We start from the raw sequence: 18488 nt of genomic DNA, 5'->3' as shown, positions 1-18488 counted from the left end.
TTATCTGACAAATGGACTACAGATCATCACAACACTGATTAAGCCTTTTCCAGTATTTAAAGGATTATCTTTTTTCCACTGGTCATAATGCTTTAAGAGTTGGATTCAAACAGATTAAATCCACCTTCCTCACCTGATTAAAACCTGCCCGTTCATGCATGTTTTGGCCCACACTTAAAGACACATTGGTCAACAGTTTTCCACAATGTGACTGAATCTGGAGGTGGCCATCTCACCTACCATGATGGAATCTGGTCTGTCACCTCCCATAGACCTCAACACCAGCAGCTATGCCAATAACAGCAATAACAGCTGGAGTGGTCTCCTTGATCGTGACTCACCGAGGAGCAATCACACCCTGACCCTCCATGACCGCTTCCACAACGCCCTGCTGGGAGTCTTTCTGGGACTCCTTTCTCTCCTCACCATTATTATGAACCTGCTCGTTCTCTACGCCGTTAAGAGAGAGAAGAGCCTCCACACCGTCGGGAACCTCTACATTGTCAGCCTCTCAGTGGCAGATCTGATTGTAGGGACCACAGTTATGCCTCTGAACTTGGTGTATTTATTGGAGGATGAATGGAAACTGGGCCGGGCCGTGTGCCAATTTTGGCTTATTATGGACTACGTGGCAAGCACAGCCTCTATTTTCAGCTTGTTTATCCTGTGTTTGGATCGGTACCGCTCAGTGAGACAGCCGCTGAAGTATCTAAAGTATCGAACGAGGGGAAAAGCCAGTGTGATGATCTCTGGAGCCTGGCTGCTCTCGATGATGTGGATTATTCCAATTTTAGGATGGCGGTCTTTTACACATGTGGACCTTAAACCTGAGGAGGAGAACAAGTGCGACACAGATTTTCGCTTTGTCACATGGTTTAAGGTTATTACTGCCGTCTTCAACTTCTACGTACCCTCAATTTTGATGCTGTGGTTTTACACACACATCTACTTGGCTGTGAGACAACATCTGAGGGACAGAGAGAGAATCATCCATCCAACCGATTCGTTTGGGGAAAATGAGAATGGACAAAATGATAAAATGCCTGAGAAAAATGACTCAAAATCACCCAAGCAAGAGTGTGAGGCTCCAGTCAAACTGTCTAAAACGCAACGCTTGCTGGACCAGAACACTCTAGATCAGGCATATTCCCTTGAAGATTCTGATAAGACTAAAGGTGCTCCTTCTAGATCTCACAGAAAAATTGGCGTAAAGTGCCAGCAGACGTCATTGATTGCCATGACAACAAAACGATTCAGAATGGCACGGAAAGCCAAAAGGTGCTCTTTGTCCCCTGCAGAGAAGCAGCCAGATGCTGAGATTCCCCTGAGTCGACCCTCTGTCCCACAGGACGTAATTTGCTCAGAGGGGAATAATGAGAACAAACATCAAGCATCTTTAAATGAATGTCACGTCACGGTGCCAAACTCAGTTAGCGGTGTCTGTGATGTCAGTCAGGTTTCAGACGTGCAGAGATACACGTCCGCGCTCTATAACAACTATGACCCCAGTCACGCTCTACCCTGGACTGATGAAGGGGTTGAAGATGCCAAACTGGACCCAGCTAACGCGGTGACTCTGAGACAGACGTGGCAAAAGTTTATTGACCAATCACGTCAGCGTATCCAAAGCCTGAGGATCCATAAGGAGCACAAAGCGGCCAAGCAGTTGGGCTTTATAATCGCTGCTTTTTTGTTGTGTTGGATACCCTACTTCATAGCTTTCATGGTCATGGCATTCTGCAGAGAGTGTGTGCACCATGACCTTCACATGTTCACCATTTGGCTAGGTTACATGAACTCCACTCTCAACCCTTTCATATACCCGCTCTGCAATGGGAACTTTAAACGGGTCTTCAAAAATATTTTGAACATTCGTTTGTGATGGATTGTGAAAAGAAAATAAATAAGCAGAACAAAATCATTGGTCTCTTCATGCTGCTGATGTTCACTGATAAGGAAGGGACAACAGTCAAACAGCTGAATGAACTGAATGTCTCAGAAAACTCTCATAGGCTTTGAAAGTGCAGATAAAACCATAGGTGTATTCTGAGTGTCAGTTCTCGATCTTATTTTTGTAACTTACTGCACTTCTCAGACTCGTGGCAACACTTGAGGATCATGTCTGAATCCAATGTTATTTATTTTGTATCTGTTATGCTACAATGATAATAAAGTGTGTCCAGGACTAGAGGCCTTTAAACTCAAAGGAACCTGATCTCTGAACCCAGGAAACAGGAGCACAAATTTATGGCCTTGGCTCTGGTCCAGAATGAAGGAAAACTATGTCCAGAATGTGTTTTTAAAGAAAACCTTTTTATTTATTTATTTTCTTGCACTATCAGTGTAGAGAAACAGAGATTTAATGTGATACAACAGGATGCTGATAGAAAATGTTTAACATTTTACAAGCACTTCCATATGTTTGTGAGTATTTTGTCACATTGTTTTCTCATAATTAAAACAGGATATGACACATCAGTCAGTCCAGGAAAAACACAAGTCTCTGTGTCTGATGAGCTGGTTTGGGATCAGTTCAGTTGTCCTTTTATTTCACCCTTCTTCATAGGGTTTAGCTTTAAATGATTTAATCGTGTTTTTAACACATTAAAACCACTATTTGAACAACATCAACCTCTGGAAATCTTCTGGTTCGGTTTTACACATTTGTGCTTCGTTGTCTCTTTACCGCCATTGTGAGTGTCTTAGAAAACATATAATGTGAATAAAAATATGAACTAACACAGAACAAATAACTTATTAATTCATATCTACATATACAGGCAGGTGATAAATGAAAGGAAAAACCTGAATAAATTAGTGGAGAAACATAACAAATGCAACCATGTTACAATTAAATAATTAACATCCAATCAGGCTCTGTGGCATGTATAAAAATGCTAATCAGTTGACTCTGACTTTGTATCCAGATGGCAAGAGCAAAGATTGACTTTAAAAGAGGGTTCATTGCTGGGGCACGGATAACAGAAGCCTCAGTTACTCAGACTGCTCAACTGGCTGGTGTTTAGGAACCATGACTAAAGTGATATCTGCATTTAGATCTATGGGAAAGACGTCAGTAAATAGGATCGGAAATTGTGGTCGACAGCGCACATGATGACAATGATGCTCATGCAGCAGTGTGACATGTAAGGAAAAACAGAAGAGCATCTCCTCCTCGGGTGACTGAAAGTGTCAGTGCAGGACTGTGCCAGCAGGAACAGAGATATTATAGTAGGGCTGCAGTGCATAAACTCATCTTTACAAAGATGAATGGACATTTCAGAGTTCAGTTCAAATACCATAGGCACTGGTCTACAGAGATGAGGAAAAATGTGATGTGGTCAGATGAGTCATCCTTCACCATATTGACAAGTGTGCAAGTCCATGTGTTTGGGTCCATTTGTCCTTTTAGAAGGAAGGGTCACTGGAAATCAGCACAAACAGTCCAGACACTTGTTGAATCAATGCCAAGGCACACTGAAGCTGTTCTGGTGGCATGTGGTGGCCCAGCACCTTACTAAGACACTTTATGGTGTTTTTTCCTTTTATTTGCCACATATCTGTATTTATCTCTGTGCAACAGTTAAATGTCGGCTGCACATCTGAATCCCATTTTCAAAACACCTCAGTGCCTGCATGGCAACTGCTTAAATCGTTCTATCAAACTGCAGAAGGTTTGTTTTTCCTCTAACAAAACTGCCCTTTAGGAACTGATTGCTAAGCTTTACACATTCATCAATTTTATAATGTGATGTCGCACCTCTTTTCATGTCATTAGCCAAAGAGCATCAAATATCATTCCACAATGCTGTGGAAAAGCAACCATAAATTTGAGAGTCCTAAAATGCATTTGTATTGATTAAAAATTTGGAACAAATACACAAAGAGCATCCATCAGGCTCTAGACACAAAACATCACAGCACAATTACAGTATGTCTCAAATGAGAAAAAGCTGTGGCTGCAAACCTCAAACGGTGATGCCATTAACATTTTACAATCCTCACAATATCTATTCAAACCATGTGCTCAGATTTTTAAAAACAGTTTATGTTCTGTAAATAACATTTTTCTCATGTCAGAATCCTATAACTGTGTTTCATATTTTAATATGTATATAGTATAATGTCCGAAAGAGGCCTGTCATGTTTTATTCCCAACAAAATATAGATCAAGAAACCAATAACGTTTCCTGTCTACAGTGAACACAGACGGGTTGTGAGTCACTACTTTAGCCAAATCAAACAAATCAGAGGGGGGTGGAACTGAGCTGGAAGAGGTGATGATGTGAAGAAGCTTGTGTGTGATTGCACTGAGTATATCTCTGTCAGCAAAATGGAAAAGGAAAAGCACTGATGTATTAGCTGTTCTTGATTTAACAGGATATTTACTGCATTTTCTGTCCCATTGTGACAGTGTTCCCATCACCTTTCATAGTGGCCACTGGATGCTCTGATTTTTTTTTTAAGTTGTTCAGTTTGGACACTTTTGCGAATAAATGCCAGCTGCTGTCTGGCCTCAGTCCCTCTAAGTTTTATTATTGGCAATAGAGCGCAAAAGTCTTGGTGTATCATTCTAATGATCAGTTAATGGTGTTTAATGGCGTTTTAATGATGTTCCTCATTATGACAACCAGAGTATCTCTGTCATTTGAGGGACATTAGTCATTTCTCCCAGCATTCAAAATGTGGCAATACCAAACAGGCAAATATTGTGCATTTGAATATATTCCATTAGACTTAGTTGTTGGTTTATTAGGTACACCTAGCTAAAACTAACGTGGTCTAATTAACTCTAATGAAGTTTAATCTACACACTGTACATGGTTGGATTAACCCATTTATGGGCGCCAGGGCAAAAACTTCATGTTGGGCCCCTGATGCAGCCAAATTCCCATCTAATACAGTGAACACAGCACACTATAGATGGCAGCTTCCTTGTGTTTTGCTCAGATGCAGAAACCAACCCCTAACTACCAGGTCTTAGTTTGCCTTTTTGTCAGTTAGTTGTGGTGCAAGGTCTCAAACAAATCTGCAAGTAATCAAATGATCAAAAAACAACTAATTCATCTACGCTTCTGGGCTCCTGGAGTGAAGTCAGCAGCCCAAAATCACAAATCAGAAATTCTGGCTTCAAGAGCTTTATTACCTGAACAACATGTAACTCCCTCTATCTTCAGACACTTTTGATCCTATCAACATGGAAAACACAATTCTTTCATAGTGGCTGAAGAAAAAACACCAACAGGAAACAGCCTTATGCTGGCTGTTACTGTGGGAACAGCAAAAACATTACCAGCACAGTGAGAGTTGACTCTGATAAACCTAACAGATACTTCGCTGTAAATCAGAAAGGAGTCTAAGCACTAGTTGTGCAAATATATATCACATAGGCCTATTTGCCAAAAGCAACACACAGTAATAAAAAGGTGGAAAGGAAAACCTGAAATATGGGCTATACGCCCAGTTAAGCAGCAACAACCATTGTAAAATCTGATTTGGTGAAAACGTCAAATTTGTTACCTTGGTTTTTAGGTCACCCATACCTCAATGACAAGTCTAACAGTGTAGTAGTACACAAACTTGGCCATGGAATAAAATGAAATATTTTTGACTTATTTTTTCATTTTATGGCAAAGAAATCAAAGGCTGACATGACACCTATTACTCTCACTACATATGGACACACGGAGCATGGTGGCTATAGGGGCTCAAGCTCTTAAGCTGAAATGTCTTCTTGACCAAATAAACATCACAGTATTTCATACTTTTATTACTGTTGTTGTAGGAAAGTCTGCCAAGCTCCAGTCCAATGAGCGATAACATCATCACCTTCAGTGTCAGCGCTGCATTTCTTTCAGTGAGTGATTCAGGGAGGACATCTGCACTTTCTACCTCTTCATTTTTCTTTCTTTATGCATAAAAAGGATGAAAGTTCTTTCTTATTATTTTGTGGCTGTTTTTCCTTCCAACCTAACTGGTCAAGGCTGCCAGCGTCCCTCCCCAAGTTCAGTTCTGTTGGAGGATTCTTCCTGTTAAAAGGTTTTTCCTCTCCACTGTTACCAAGTGTTTGCTCACAGTGGGAGCTGTCGGGCTTCTCTCTATAATTTTTGTAAGGTCTTGACCTCACTCTGTACAGAGCCTTGAGATAATGTGTGCTATGATTTGGGGCTATATAAATTAAATTGAACTGGACTGAATTGAATTTTGGTAGGCGATTCATAGATGGGATTCCGTATTTGCCTAAAACTAAGGTGCTCATTCATCACGCAATCATACAGTGTGCAACATTTGGGCATTTTGAGGTGTTAAAGTTAAGTCAGTGTATATAAACTGTTTGCTCTGAACTTATTTTTAAATTGATCCACGGCACCTCAAAATGTCTCTCTACATCACTAAGTGGTTGTGGTCTGTTTCATGGATTTCTGAGGTGGATGTCACAGGACATTTGAAGTCGTTTGTTGTGTATGTTTTTCATGTGATATGTATAAATAGGAGCAGACTGCATGAGAGAAATTTACCTGACATGGCATGGCAGACATTTGCCATGCCTGCCAGTGCCTTGACGCTGCATTAATAACAATGTCTAAAGATGTGGAGCTCTCCTAAAACTGCTGCTGCAAAACATGGACCTGTAAACCACTCAGAAACAGCCTCTTTTTATTCTAGTGAATTTACAGTTACAAATATGTTTTCAAGCCTGCACCTTGATTCGATTATGTAAAATGAGGAAGTGTTCTTTGACTGGGTTTGAAAAAAGAGAAATTAAAACAGGACTGTGGTTCAGTGGGAAAATTTTGTCTTTTTGTTTTATTTATATGGATTTGGGAAAAACAATGACAACAAAAATGGGTCAGATTAATTTTCCATCATTCCAGCTTCTTTCCGACTCTAAATTTAGTCTAACTGACAATATTATTACAATCTTAAACTCACATTTGCCCACGTTACTTTAACCTCTTACCAATCATCAATAAAGAGCAATTATTAATTACTAAAGGAAACAGTGGGATAGTTGATTCATGATGGCAACTTAAATTCCGTCTGGCAGTACAAGCACGCTGGTTTGACCAGGAGTTAACGGTGTACATGAGGGTTGATGTCGGATGTGTTGCCTCGTTTCACTCAACCAGCAAATACGACTCATACAAGGTCACTGAACTTAACATGACCCAGCTGAGTATAGGTTCAGCAAGTTCACTGTGCAAGTACAGCTTTACTCCAGCTAGCAAATTGGAATTTCTGAGTGTTTTATTCTGCAATTTCATTGCAATAATCCATCATTTCACCTGGTGCTTGTTTGAGTTTTACACCACTTTAAAGTTGTTGCTGTAATTTGTAGTTCAAAGGATCGAGTTGCAGCCAAGAGCTAGTTAGGATAAAAAATCACCAAAAGTGGCAATTTTGGGTTCATGGTGGATATTTACAAACACTGGTTCAAGTTTAATTGTTTCAGCAGTTGTGTTCATTTATCTTGGAACTGTTGAAAAAGTATAAATTTTCATTTATGACGCTCATGAAATACTGACTTGTTGTTTTTGGCAAGAGCAAAATTAACCTTTTCTTTCTATATATATAAGTCTGATCTCATCAGTCGGTTGTATTTATGATCAAAACTTTGCAAAACTGCAGATCTTCAATCTCCACAAATGTCATGTTTTCCACACTACCACAAGGCATTATAAGACATATATATTTTATGACTGCCCTTTAAAAGTTCTGTATTTGTGGTGGACAGTGTTAATGTACCCTTCAGAGCTTTCATTATTTCTGTCTCGGACCGCAGCCCTGCAGGAGGCCTATGATGGCCTGTGGATCAAAAGCAGGACCAGTGCAGTCTTTTACTTAATAATGAAGTACACTGACGTTTAGATGGCTCCACTTGGTGGACTGGGATACATTCCTCACTGATACTGAGATGGGCCTTTCTTAAATTTAAAAACATTTTCAAGTTAAAATCTGTTTAATATTTTAAGTAAGTTTGTTAATGGTAGCTAAACATTGTACGTTTTTAACTCCAGCGTTGTAGTTTTGAGACGGCCCCTAACTCATTGTAGAACAGCCCGGTGTCTAGATGGATCCCATATCTGATTTCCTATGCCGGTGATAATGAGCTCATAGTTGCTTTCTTACATTCCCGGAACGCTAGACTTTTATTTAGGCTTTCAGCACAGTTATGTGCAGTTATGTTAGCTTGTGATTTCACCTGCTGAAACCGGTGGTTCGGATATAGTGAAGCACACAGACGTTACTTGGTGCTGCCTCACATCGTTGTGCACATCTGTTCGCTCCGACATGAAAAGAAACGGCGCCTACAGGTTTCTGTCAGTTTTCTCATGCTTTATCGTTTGCGTGTTCTTGTTTTTATTTTGGTTCTTCATATTTTACTCGATGGTGCTAGCACCATAAAGCACAGAGTCACATTTCCACAGCGGCTAACCAAAGCTAACCTAGCGAGCTACCTACCCACACTGCACCGCTTTATTGACAAGTCCCCCGCTTATCACATGATCAACTTCACCAGGAAGTGAGGATTTTTGGTAAGTCAACAGCAAAACTTAGCTTATTAAAATTTGCCAAACAAACGCCTGTGTGGTTTCTTTAACGTTAACCCGGGTTATACGGGTTGGTAAACAGTTTCTCGTCTTATTGTGAGTGTGATGTGGAGATTGCTGGTCGTGTGTGAAAGCGTTAGAGGATATTTAGCCGCTGCTTTCCTGTGTGTCTGTGTTAACTCACTGCACAGTAACTTCACATGTGTGAAAGTCCTGACACAGGAAATATGAATTTGAAACAAACATTAACTTTCCCGTGAAGCTCCAAAGTGTTTAAGGGTTAAAGGGTCTTGCTGCTAATTTTTTTTTCCAGTAAGAAATCACACAACTAAAACAAGTCTTTTTGGACTTCACTTTGTATTTTTAATTTATTTTGGCCAAAACTGATTAAAAAAAATGTTTACATTAGTAGGGTTAGATGTTATCAAGTGGCTGGATGTGCTGATTCACCTTCTCTCTTCTGAGATGAACTGATTAGGAGTTTACTCTGCAATATATCAAAGTTAATGACAAATTGTTAATGACAAGTTGTGTGTTTGTGTTAAGGTTGTGTGCCTATGTCATGGCAGATTATAGAGCCTGCACATGTTTTGTAACCTACAGCTGTTTCATTCCACAGCTTCTAGAACTTAGCTGTGCAGACTCTTAGTGAAGTTGTGATGGCATCTGACACCAGTGGAGCAGCGTCCTCTGCTGCAGACCTCAAGTTGCAGTTTGCTCCCTTCAGCAGCGCTTTGGAGGCTGGTTTCTGGCACCAGCTTACTCAGAAGAAACTCAACGACTATAGGTTGGATGAGAGCCCCAAATGTATCAAAGGATACTACTACAATGGTGAGCAATAACATTATAATGAAGACTCTCCATTTGATGTTTTTTTTCACTCACATGAAAACAGGTTTCGCAATGGAAGTTAATCTAGATCAATATATTCTAAATAACTCTGAAACACTGTTAAACTTTTTTTTTTCACATTTCTGTGGTGTAGGTGACCCAGTTGGTTTGCCCACACGCCTGACTTTGGAGTTCAGTGCATTTGATGTGTAAGTTTGATGAGATATACTGCCTACATAAATATTATCCTAATCCTAAGTTCTTCTGTTGCTGCTGAGTGTTTAAAAGCACCATGGATAATACAAATGTAAATAAAAAGATCGAGCAACAAAAAAAACTCTCAAAATAATTGAGAACACTTTTAATGCAGGCTCCAAGTTTAAGACAACAACTAAATCTAGGTCTCGTGCTGTGACAGGCTTCTTGTACATCATTAATTTTGTAAACACAGGTGCAAAAAGGCCTTCATTTTCAATTATGATCTGTTTGGAAAAAAAAAACATTATATCTTTCATATATAAGTCAAGGCAAATCATACATTTAAGTATACCTAAACAGATTGGGTCTGATGAATCTAATGAATCTCCACAGCAATGACTGGCCTGTGTGTTTTAAAAAATAACAATACTTATTGTACTCTGGCAATTGTCAAAGCAGGCTAAAGAAACACATGTATAGAGACCCTATACCATTATTTACAGTAGTTTCCTTTTTAAGTGTTTGAACATTATCCAAAGATGAGTGAAGAGTTCATTGTTAAGAGAATAATGAATCGGGGGGAAACTCCCTTGAAAGTTTATCAGCCAGGTCAGATTAGGTTTGAACTAAATTTTGCATCAGTTCTCACATCAGGCCATTTGTTAGCCTGCAACAAAGCAACTGTGTTTATGTTTAGCAAATTCAGCATACACAGGACATTCATTCAGTTTGATGGAAACGTCTAACATTTTCTTTATGCTGTTAGCGATGGCCCGACCCCGGCCCGTTGCTGTCCAGCTATTGGGACCCTGTATAACACCAACACACTTGATGCCTTTAAGTCCACTGATAAGAAGGCTCTGCTGGAGAAAGAGGCTAAGGAGGTAAAAGACATCAAGTGTGAATTTTCTCAGACACAAACACACATGTATACAGACTGATAGAGAATTCTGTGAAACAGACATCAGAAATGGTCACAGAGTTATACAATGGAAAATTAGATGGTTCGATGAATGTAATTTATCACTTCCTGTTGTCTTGTAGATATGGGATGCCATACAGTCTGGGGCTGCATTGAAGGACCCATCCATCCTCTGTAGATTCATTCTGCTGACCTTTGCAGTGTGTATAAACAGCACATTATAAATGTCTTAGTTCCATTTATTAATGACTTCATGCGTGACTATCTTTCTGTTTTCTTTCATGCTTTTTGCCATTTTTGATCCCATTTTATGGCCGTCTTTTCTCAGGATCTGAAGAAGTACCATTTCTATTACTGGTTCTGCTTCCCTGCGCTCTGCTTCCCGGAGGGGATAAAGATTGTCCAGCAGCCTTCTGTCCTAGAACAAGTTTTCTCAGCAAAGCAGGTTGGTTTACTAAAAAAATATTATTCAACAACTGAAATTGATATTTTGGACAGAACACTTAAACTGTAAGTGCTGATACTCAGTACAAATTCTTGACATAAATTTTACAGTTACAGTCAGAGTAAATGCTGTTAGTTGTTTTCTAATGTTTTCTAATGACATATGTTGGAATTTTAATGTTATTCCCATTTCCTTTTTAATTTACTCTTTTCTGAGACCATCCTGACACTTCTGACCCCTTCCCTAAGAAAAATGCTGAAAAATACAACATCTAAAATTATTCTTCAATCATGATACTCAGTCTAAAACTGTAGAGGTTGTAAAACAGAATAATGAAGTGAAGTGGAGAGAGCGAGAATGACTCATGAACAGCGTGACACCAACTGCAGGCCACACCGATTGCAAATTGCAATTTCTCCATCCCCCCCCCCCCCCCCCCCCCCCCCCCCCTTCCCCTCTCTCCTTCTCTATTGTCTCTTCCCCCGACATAAATAATCAGTGTTCTGTAACATCTTGACGGTTCGTGAGATTCATGAGCTGCAAGACGACATTCTAACCTACCCAAGTTCAGTCAGTTCAACGCTGAGATCAAGCCAGAATTGCAATATGATTGAACTGTTGTTCAGCTTTAGCAGATGCAAAGTCTGCAGAGGATTTTAATGTTGCCCAGTCATAGTGGTATCAGTGGAAAGCTAACCTGGATTTTAAGTTGATCATCTCTTTATAAATGAATTGGTGAATTTTTACTTGGTTAGAGCAAATTATGTTACAGATATTGTTAATGTCCGAGGTCCCTCTTTATTTGTATGTCTTTAGCTGTATTTTTAAAATTCTAGATTACTAAGAAAAACTACAAGAAATCTTATATTTATTAAGCATTTTGTTACCCAGATGGAATTATTTTTGTCATTTATATGTAACTTGTAAAATATACATGGTAGATAAGCTTATTTTATGTAAATTTGAATTTACAGCAAGAGTTTTCTTTGTAATAATATTCTCTAGTCTATTGTAAGTGATATTTACAGTAAAATATGTCAGAATTGTGGATTTTAAGCCTCTATAAACCTCATATGTTCCAGAGTACCACAGGTCTATATATTTTATAACTGCCCTTTAAAAGCTCTGTATCTGAGGTGGACAGTGTTAATTTAATTTAATTTAATGTTTAATTTTAATTACTTTATTGATCCCTCCTGGGGAAGTTACTCTCTGCATTTTACCCACACCAAGTGAACAAAACACACACACAAGCATGCACATGCACCAGAGATGCTGGGGCAGTGGGCTGCCTAGTGAGGTGCCCAGGGAGCTGGGGTGGATCGGTGCCTTGCTCAGGAGCACCACAGCCATGGTCGCAGAGGCAGGGGAGGCGTGTCTCCTTCAACACCACCGTATCCATTTTTTGCGCTTGGTCGAGGGATCGAATGTATAGTATAGAGCTTTCTATACACACCTCATTATTTCTGTCTCAGATCGCAGCCCTGCAGGAGGCCTATGATGGCCTGTGGATCAAAAGAGGGACCAATGCAGTTCCTTACTTCCTAATGAAGTACACAGATGACACTGTTCAGCTGGCTCTATTTGAGGACTGGGATACATTCTTCACTGATACAAAGAAGGTAGGCAAGTCAAAACAAAATTTTTTAAATGTATTTTATTATAAATTTCACGCAGAATCATCAGTTTTCCTGCTAAGAATTTGATCATATCTATTTAATTTTTGTTTACTATGTGGAAGATTTTTGTCATCTTTCTTAAACTCAAGTTGAATAGCTACAGTAATTTTAGTGGCTCATCTCATCCATTAGATTAGAGTCTGTTGTATTACACACACACGTGTACACTCACACACACACTTTGGTAATGTAAACACACCTTGTTTGGTTTTTCTAGGTTACTGTGGGCGTCTATGATCCGTGTACTCTGTCTCAACATCCGGGCTGGCCTCTGAGAAATCTACTGGTCCTCTTAGCTAACCGATGGTAAACCTTACTTCTGTTTGTGTGTGTGTGTGTGTGTGCATGTGCATGTGTGTGTGTGTACACTGAGAGAAGATTAAGTTCCATAGAGGATTTAAAGGTCCTCCGTGTGCATTTAAAAACAAATGTTGCCATGAATTTCACTAGGAATGTTTTTCACCTCACACTGAATACTTTATTCAGGCACAAAGCCACAAAGTGAAAGACAGGAAATCCCTTCTTAACTGATTTCCTGACTCTGGATACTGATATCGACTTACAAAGATGACGGCATTGCTTGAAAGGCTTTGTAATGTTAAAAAAAAAGTGTTTTATGTCACATTCAGACAGAAAAACACTGTCTTGCTGCTAGTAAGAGTTTACAGAGGAAGCGATAAACCTGAATAAATACACTTGTTCCTTGACAGATCGCTGAGTTGCAGAACATGACTGCTGATATTTATCCCAAAATTCCGATCATAACAGCACTTGTCTGTACTGTGCATGTTTATGTATGTGTGTATGTGTGTACATGTGTACGAGGGCTATCAGGGCGTCCCAGGACTTTGCTCTCCTGATTGTTGCACTCCTTCCAAATGGTTGAATGTCATGTTAGTGAAATAGACCATGCAGTTGCTCAGTTAACTGCAGTGGCTGGTTTGTTAACCCATGCCGGACCCATCCGTGACACACCTCAGCTGCAGTCAGTGGACACCATGCACGCAGTTCATTTACTGCATCTTGAAAACTCCTGAATTTGGCAAAGTTTACTGAATTCTCTATTTCTTACTGTATATTTTCAGTAGTGTTCTTTTATATCACTTTCTGTATCTGTTGTTTTAAAACCACATATTTGTGGTTTAAGCAGCAGGACCAGGCTTTGTTCTCCCATTCAAAAGTTAATGAACGATTTAAGTAAAACTCCAGCATTAAATGAATTGGGTCTGATGTGTCTTGACACCATGGCATGAAGTATAAATGAAGTAATACATGATAATGTTGCAGCTCATTAATTTCTGAGTGTTGACTCATGTTGTTGCAGAAATGGTGGTGGTACGTAGAAGCTCGTATCTGTTTTGTGGAGAGATAAATGTAACTGGAATATTTACAGAAGAAATATTTCAGCACACCAGAGGGGAGTTGGTGCAAGTCATCAGATTTAATGCTGAGCATTTAATCTAAGAATCCTTGTTTAAGCATGTTCAAATATTTACACAAAGATTAAGAACAAGTGACATACCCTAAAGTTGTAACTGGGATTTTTAATCCCATGCCAGCTGGTAATTTAGCAATGAAGAGTTTATGCTTTGCAGTGTATTTACACTGTATCATATACAGCATCTTTGTTCTTGTGAGGCAGTTAACATGCCACAAAAACTTACATTTCAAAACTTACATTTAAACCTGAAGTCTTGACATTGCAAATCTGAAACAGTTTCAAAAGACTAATGCGATATATAGAAATAAATTAAAGGATACTGTTACTGTTAGTCACTAATAGAACTTAGTGCCTGAAGTAGTGTTTATAATAAGTTTATAATAATTTTACCAGGCCTCCTGCAGTGCACACTGAGACGACACACACACCAAGGACAGGGGGAAAAAGTGAAGTACCACCTAAACTAAACAAATTTGTCTGTGAGTTCATACTTGAAAAATAGGTGCAAACCTCAAATCGGCAGGAAGGCTGTTCTGCACTTCAGGAAAATAAACACGGAATGCTCTGTTGCTAGGTTTTGAATGAATAGCTTTTCTGCCATCTGAAGAATCAAAGTTAGTGCAGCTGGATTTTCAGATTGATTTACTAGAGAACGGTAACATGATTTTGGCTAAAAATAACCACTAGACATAATGATAACAAGAACAAGCAATTTGTGCTGTCTTTAGATTAACAAATAATGTTGAAGTTCATAAGCGTCAAGTGTAAAAATGTAAAAGATATATTTTTTTCTTTAGTTCAGGTAATTTGTGTTGGAGTGAGTGTTCGGGTTCCTTTTTTGGGTTTTGAAAATGGCATCAGAGTGAGCACTCCTCTTGACAATATGGTGACTAGCATCTTGGACGCTCCGCTCAGCTACGCTACGAGAGAGCAGTTCAGGCAGGAACGGAGTGTCGCGGTTTAAAAGTTTATGGATGTTTGCGCACGCTTCGGCCTGTGACCGCTTCAGTCTGTAAGTGTTATTGTGAGTAGTTTTAAGTTGTACGTTTAGCGTGTTATGGTTGTAGCATTTTATTTTAGCGGCTAACTTGCATATTGTTTAGTTTAGCTTGCTAGCTCCATTTTACTTTGCGAAATGTGTACTGATTTTTATGTTTTGTGCGGATATTAATTTGCGTTATTTTTTCTGTTGTATTTAAGTTTTCCAAAAAAAAAAAAAAAAAAAAAAAATATGACGGTGTGTGTGTTAAAACGAGAAAAGTCGCACTCGTCGTCTGATGTTAGCTGGCTGTCTAGCCTCGCAAGATTACGCTTGGTGAGGGCAGCACAGTAAAAAGACTGAAACGCAGCGGGCTCAAGCATCATAAAACAACATTAACCAACATGAGTCTACGCTCAGGAAAGGGCTATCTTAAAGACTATGCCTGCTACGCAGCAAAATGAAGCTTGTGGAGAGGAAGAAGTTGCTACAGCTAACGCAACCACAAGGCAGACACCTCTTCCAACATTGGATGCTAAGTCACAGTCATCTAAAGTCTCCACTAGACTCTCCCAGAAATCATCATGAGCAAACTCTTCAGCTGTTAAAGCATATGCTAAAGCAAAAGCTGCCAGGGCTCAGCTTGCTTATGTTGAACGAGAGGCGGACATGATGAAGCAGAGAGCAGAACTGCTGAAACAACAGGTTGACTTTGACGCTAGTCTCCATCTTCTGCAGTGTCAAAGAGCTGCTGCTTCGGCTGAAGCTGAAGCTACGGCCTATATGGAAGCAGAAATTGAAAGTGGTGAGCTCAAGCCTGATCCTCCTGTCGCTGAGGAGCCCATCAGTACATTTCAGCGCACTCATGACTACATCCAACAACAGTCAGAGTTGCTCTTTACAGAAGAGCCATATTCAGGAAAAATAGATGAACTGAGAATACCTGATGTCAAACCGCCAGTGCTTCATGGTATTCAAAACAACACACAGCCAGTGTACAAAGACACAAAAGAGGAGCAAACAGCAATCAGGTGTTCAAATAATACTTACCCCCACAGTTCTCCAAAACACACAATCATTCCTGAAAAGACATCTTTGCCAGAGCCTAAAGATACAAAGGAAGACTTTGCAAAATATCTCATGCGGAGTGAAATGGTGAGTGCTGGCCTCCTGCAATTTGATGACAAACCTGAAAATTACTGGGCCTGGAAAACCTCTTTTCTGAGTGCCACTAAGGACTTGAATCTCTCAGCCAGAGAAGAGCTGGATCTTTTGACAAAGTGGCTTGGAGTTGAATCCTCAGAGCAGGCAAAGGGAATTCGTGCTGTGCACATCCTCAATCCTAGAGCAGGTGTCAGCATGGTCTGGCAGCGCCTTGAGGAGTGTTACGGGACACCTGAGGTCATTGAAGACGCACTGCTAAAAAAGATTGAACATTTTCCAAGGCTGACTAATAAAGATAATGTTAAGCTAAGTGACATTCTTCTCGAGTTGGAATGTGCTAAGGAGGACGGGTCTCTTCCAGGGCTTGCATATTTGGATACAGCTCGTGGAGTAAAACAAATTGTGGAAAAACTTCCCTTTAACCTGCAAGAGAAATGGGCAAGATAAGATAAGAGATAAGATAAGATAAACCTTTAATAGTCCCACAATGGGGAAATTGCACAAGCGTTGGAAGCCAATATAAGGAGGATCATGGAGTGGCTTTTCCTCCCTTCTTCGTCTTCTCCAAGTTCGTCCAAAAACAGGCAAGGATAAAAAATGATCCAAGCTTCACCATGTCTGCTACCAACAGTCATGTTCCTTCCAGGTCAGAAAAGCCTGCAGAGTTCAGTCGTAAAGCTTCTGTGATGGTGCACAAAACAGACATCCCTGCAGAGTCATCAGGAGTGCAAACCAGTCGTGTGCCAAAGAAGAAAGAAAGAAGAAATTGGAAGAACCAGATCGTCATTGTCCCGTACATAAGAAGCCACATCCATTGAGAAAATGTAAACTTTTCAGGGCCAAACCTTTAGAAGAACGCAAAGCTTATCTCAGGGAAAACCGCATCTGCTATAGTTGTTGTGGGTCAGTTCAACACATGGCAAGACTGTAAGGTGGCTGTTGAGTGCAACAGTGATAAACACATTACAGCACTACATCCAGATCCACTTCCTGCAACCACACAGAGTGCTGCACTTGTAAAAGATGACAGCGGGGAGCAAAATGGAAACTCATCATCAGTCACTTCAAAGTGTACAGAGTTATGTGGACACGGTGACCGTTCACACTCATGTTCCAAAATCTGCCTAGTTAAAGTGTATCCTGCAGGAGAAGAAGAGAGGGCAGTTAAAATGTATGCAGTGCTAGATGAACAAAGTAACAAGTCTCTTGCCAAAACAGAGTTCTTCACCCTTTTTAAAGTTAAAGGTAGCCCCACCCCATACATTCTGAAAACCTGCTCTGGAAAATCAGAGGCAGCAGGTAGAAGAGCTGTCAGTTTCATCATTGAATCCATGGATAGGAAACTCCGGCTTCCTCTACCGCCCTTAATAGAGTGTGACATGGTGCCGGATGAGAGGACAGAAATACCCTCTCCAGAGGTTGCACGTCATCACCCTCATCTGCTCCCAGTTGCTACCAAGATTCAACCTGTAGACCAAGATGCTCAGATTCTCCTGCTCTTAGGAAGAGACATTGTTCAGGTGCACAAAGTACGTGAGCAAATCAATGGGCCCCACAACACACCATACGCTCAACGGCTAGACCTAGGCTGGGTCATTGTGGGAGAAGTGTGCTTGGGAACAGCACACAAACCATCAGAGATCAACGTCTACAAAACAAACACACTGCACAATGGTCGTACATCCTTTCTCAAACCATGTCCAAACAGTGTCCACGTGAAGGAAGACTACGGTGACAAGACAACACCGCAGCCCAACCTTCTCTGCATGTAAGGAGAATGCAGGTCTCACTGTCAATGTACATGGCCTAGGGAGTTCAGTGTTTGATAAGTTTGAGGATGTCAATAAGTCAGCATTATCCATCGATGACAAAGCTTTCCTAGCCATCATGGATTCAGAGGTCCACCAAAATGAAGGAAACAGCTGGGTGGCTTCTTTGCCATTTCGTTCTCCACACCGAAGGCTTCCAAGCAACAGGGAACAAGCTTTCAGACGTCTCTGCTCGCTACGGAGGATGTTGGAGAAAAGACCAGAGATGAAAGCTCACTACATCAAGTTCATGCAAAAGATGCTGGACAATGACCAAGCGGAGCTCGCCCCACCTTTGGATTAAGGTAAAGAACACTGGTACCTGCCAACATTTGGTGTGTACCACCCGCAGAAGCCAGACCAGATACGAGTCGTGTTTGAGTCAAGTGCTGAACATGATGGAACATCTCTCAATGATGTACTCCTCAGTGGACCAGACTTAAACAACACTTTGTTGGGAGTTCTTCTG

At 40.3% G+C, this 18488-nt stretch overlaps 2 protein-coding genes across 2 annotated transcripts in view; both read left to right on the top strand.

The window, feature by feature from the left end:
• Window positions 1-205: 205 nt before the first annotated feature.
• Window positions 206-1903, top strand: hrh1 (histamine receptor H1). Its single transcript, XM_041034574.1, is given in 1 exon segment — window positions 206-1903. A coding segment is annotated over 1 exon segment (1677 nt). The 3' UTR covers window positions 1883-1903.
• Window positions 1904-8427: 6524 nt separating this feature from the next.
• atg7 (ATG7 autophagy related 7 homolog (S. cerevisiae)) overlaps window positions 8428-18488 on the top strand; it is a 58534-nt gene continuing 48473 nt past the window's right edge. Inside the window, exons 1-8 of the mRNA XM_041034624.1 lie at window positions 8428-8537; window positions 9172-9383; window positions 9538-9592; window positions 10348-10465; window positions 10626-10703; window positions 10832-10948; window positions 12424-12570; window positions 12845-12933. Coding sequence (XP_040890558.1) covers window positions 9212-9383; window positions 9538-9592; window positions 10348-10465; window positions 10626-10703; window positions 10832-10948; window positions 12424-12570; window positions 12845-12933 — 776 coding nt within the window. The 5' untranslated portion in view covers window positions 8428-8537; window positions 9172-9211. The remainder of the gene's footprint in view (window positions 8538-9171; window positions 9384-9537; window positions 9593-10347; window positions 10466-10625; window positions 10704-10831; window positions 10949-12423; window positions 12571-12844; window positions 12934-18488) is intronic.

This window comes from Toxotes jaculatrix, chromosome 3 (genome assembly GCF_017976425.1).
Source record: "Toxotes jaculatrix isolate fToxJac2 chromosome 3, fToxJac2.pri, whole genome shotgun sequence".
NCBI lineage: Eukaryota > Metazoa > Chordata > Actinopteri > Toxotidae > Toxotes > Toxotes jaculatrix.
The sequence above is the reverse complement of the archived record's forward strand: the minus strand, read 5'-3'. Positions and strand labels throughout refer to the sequence as shown.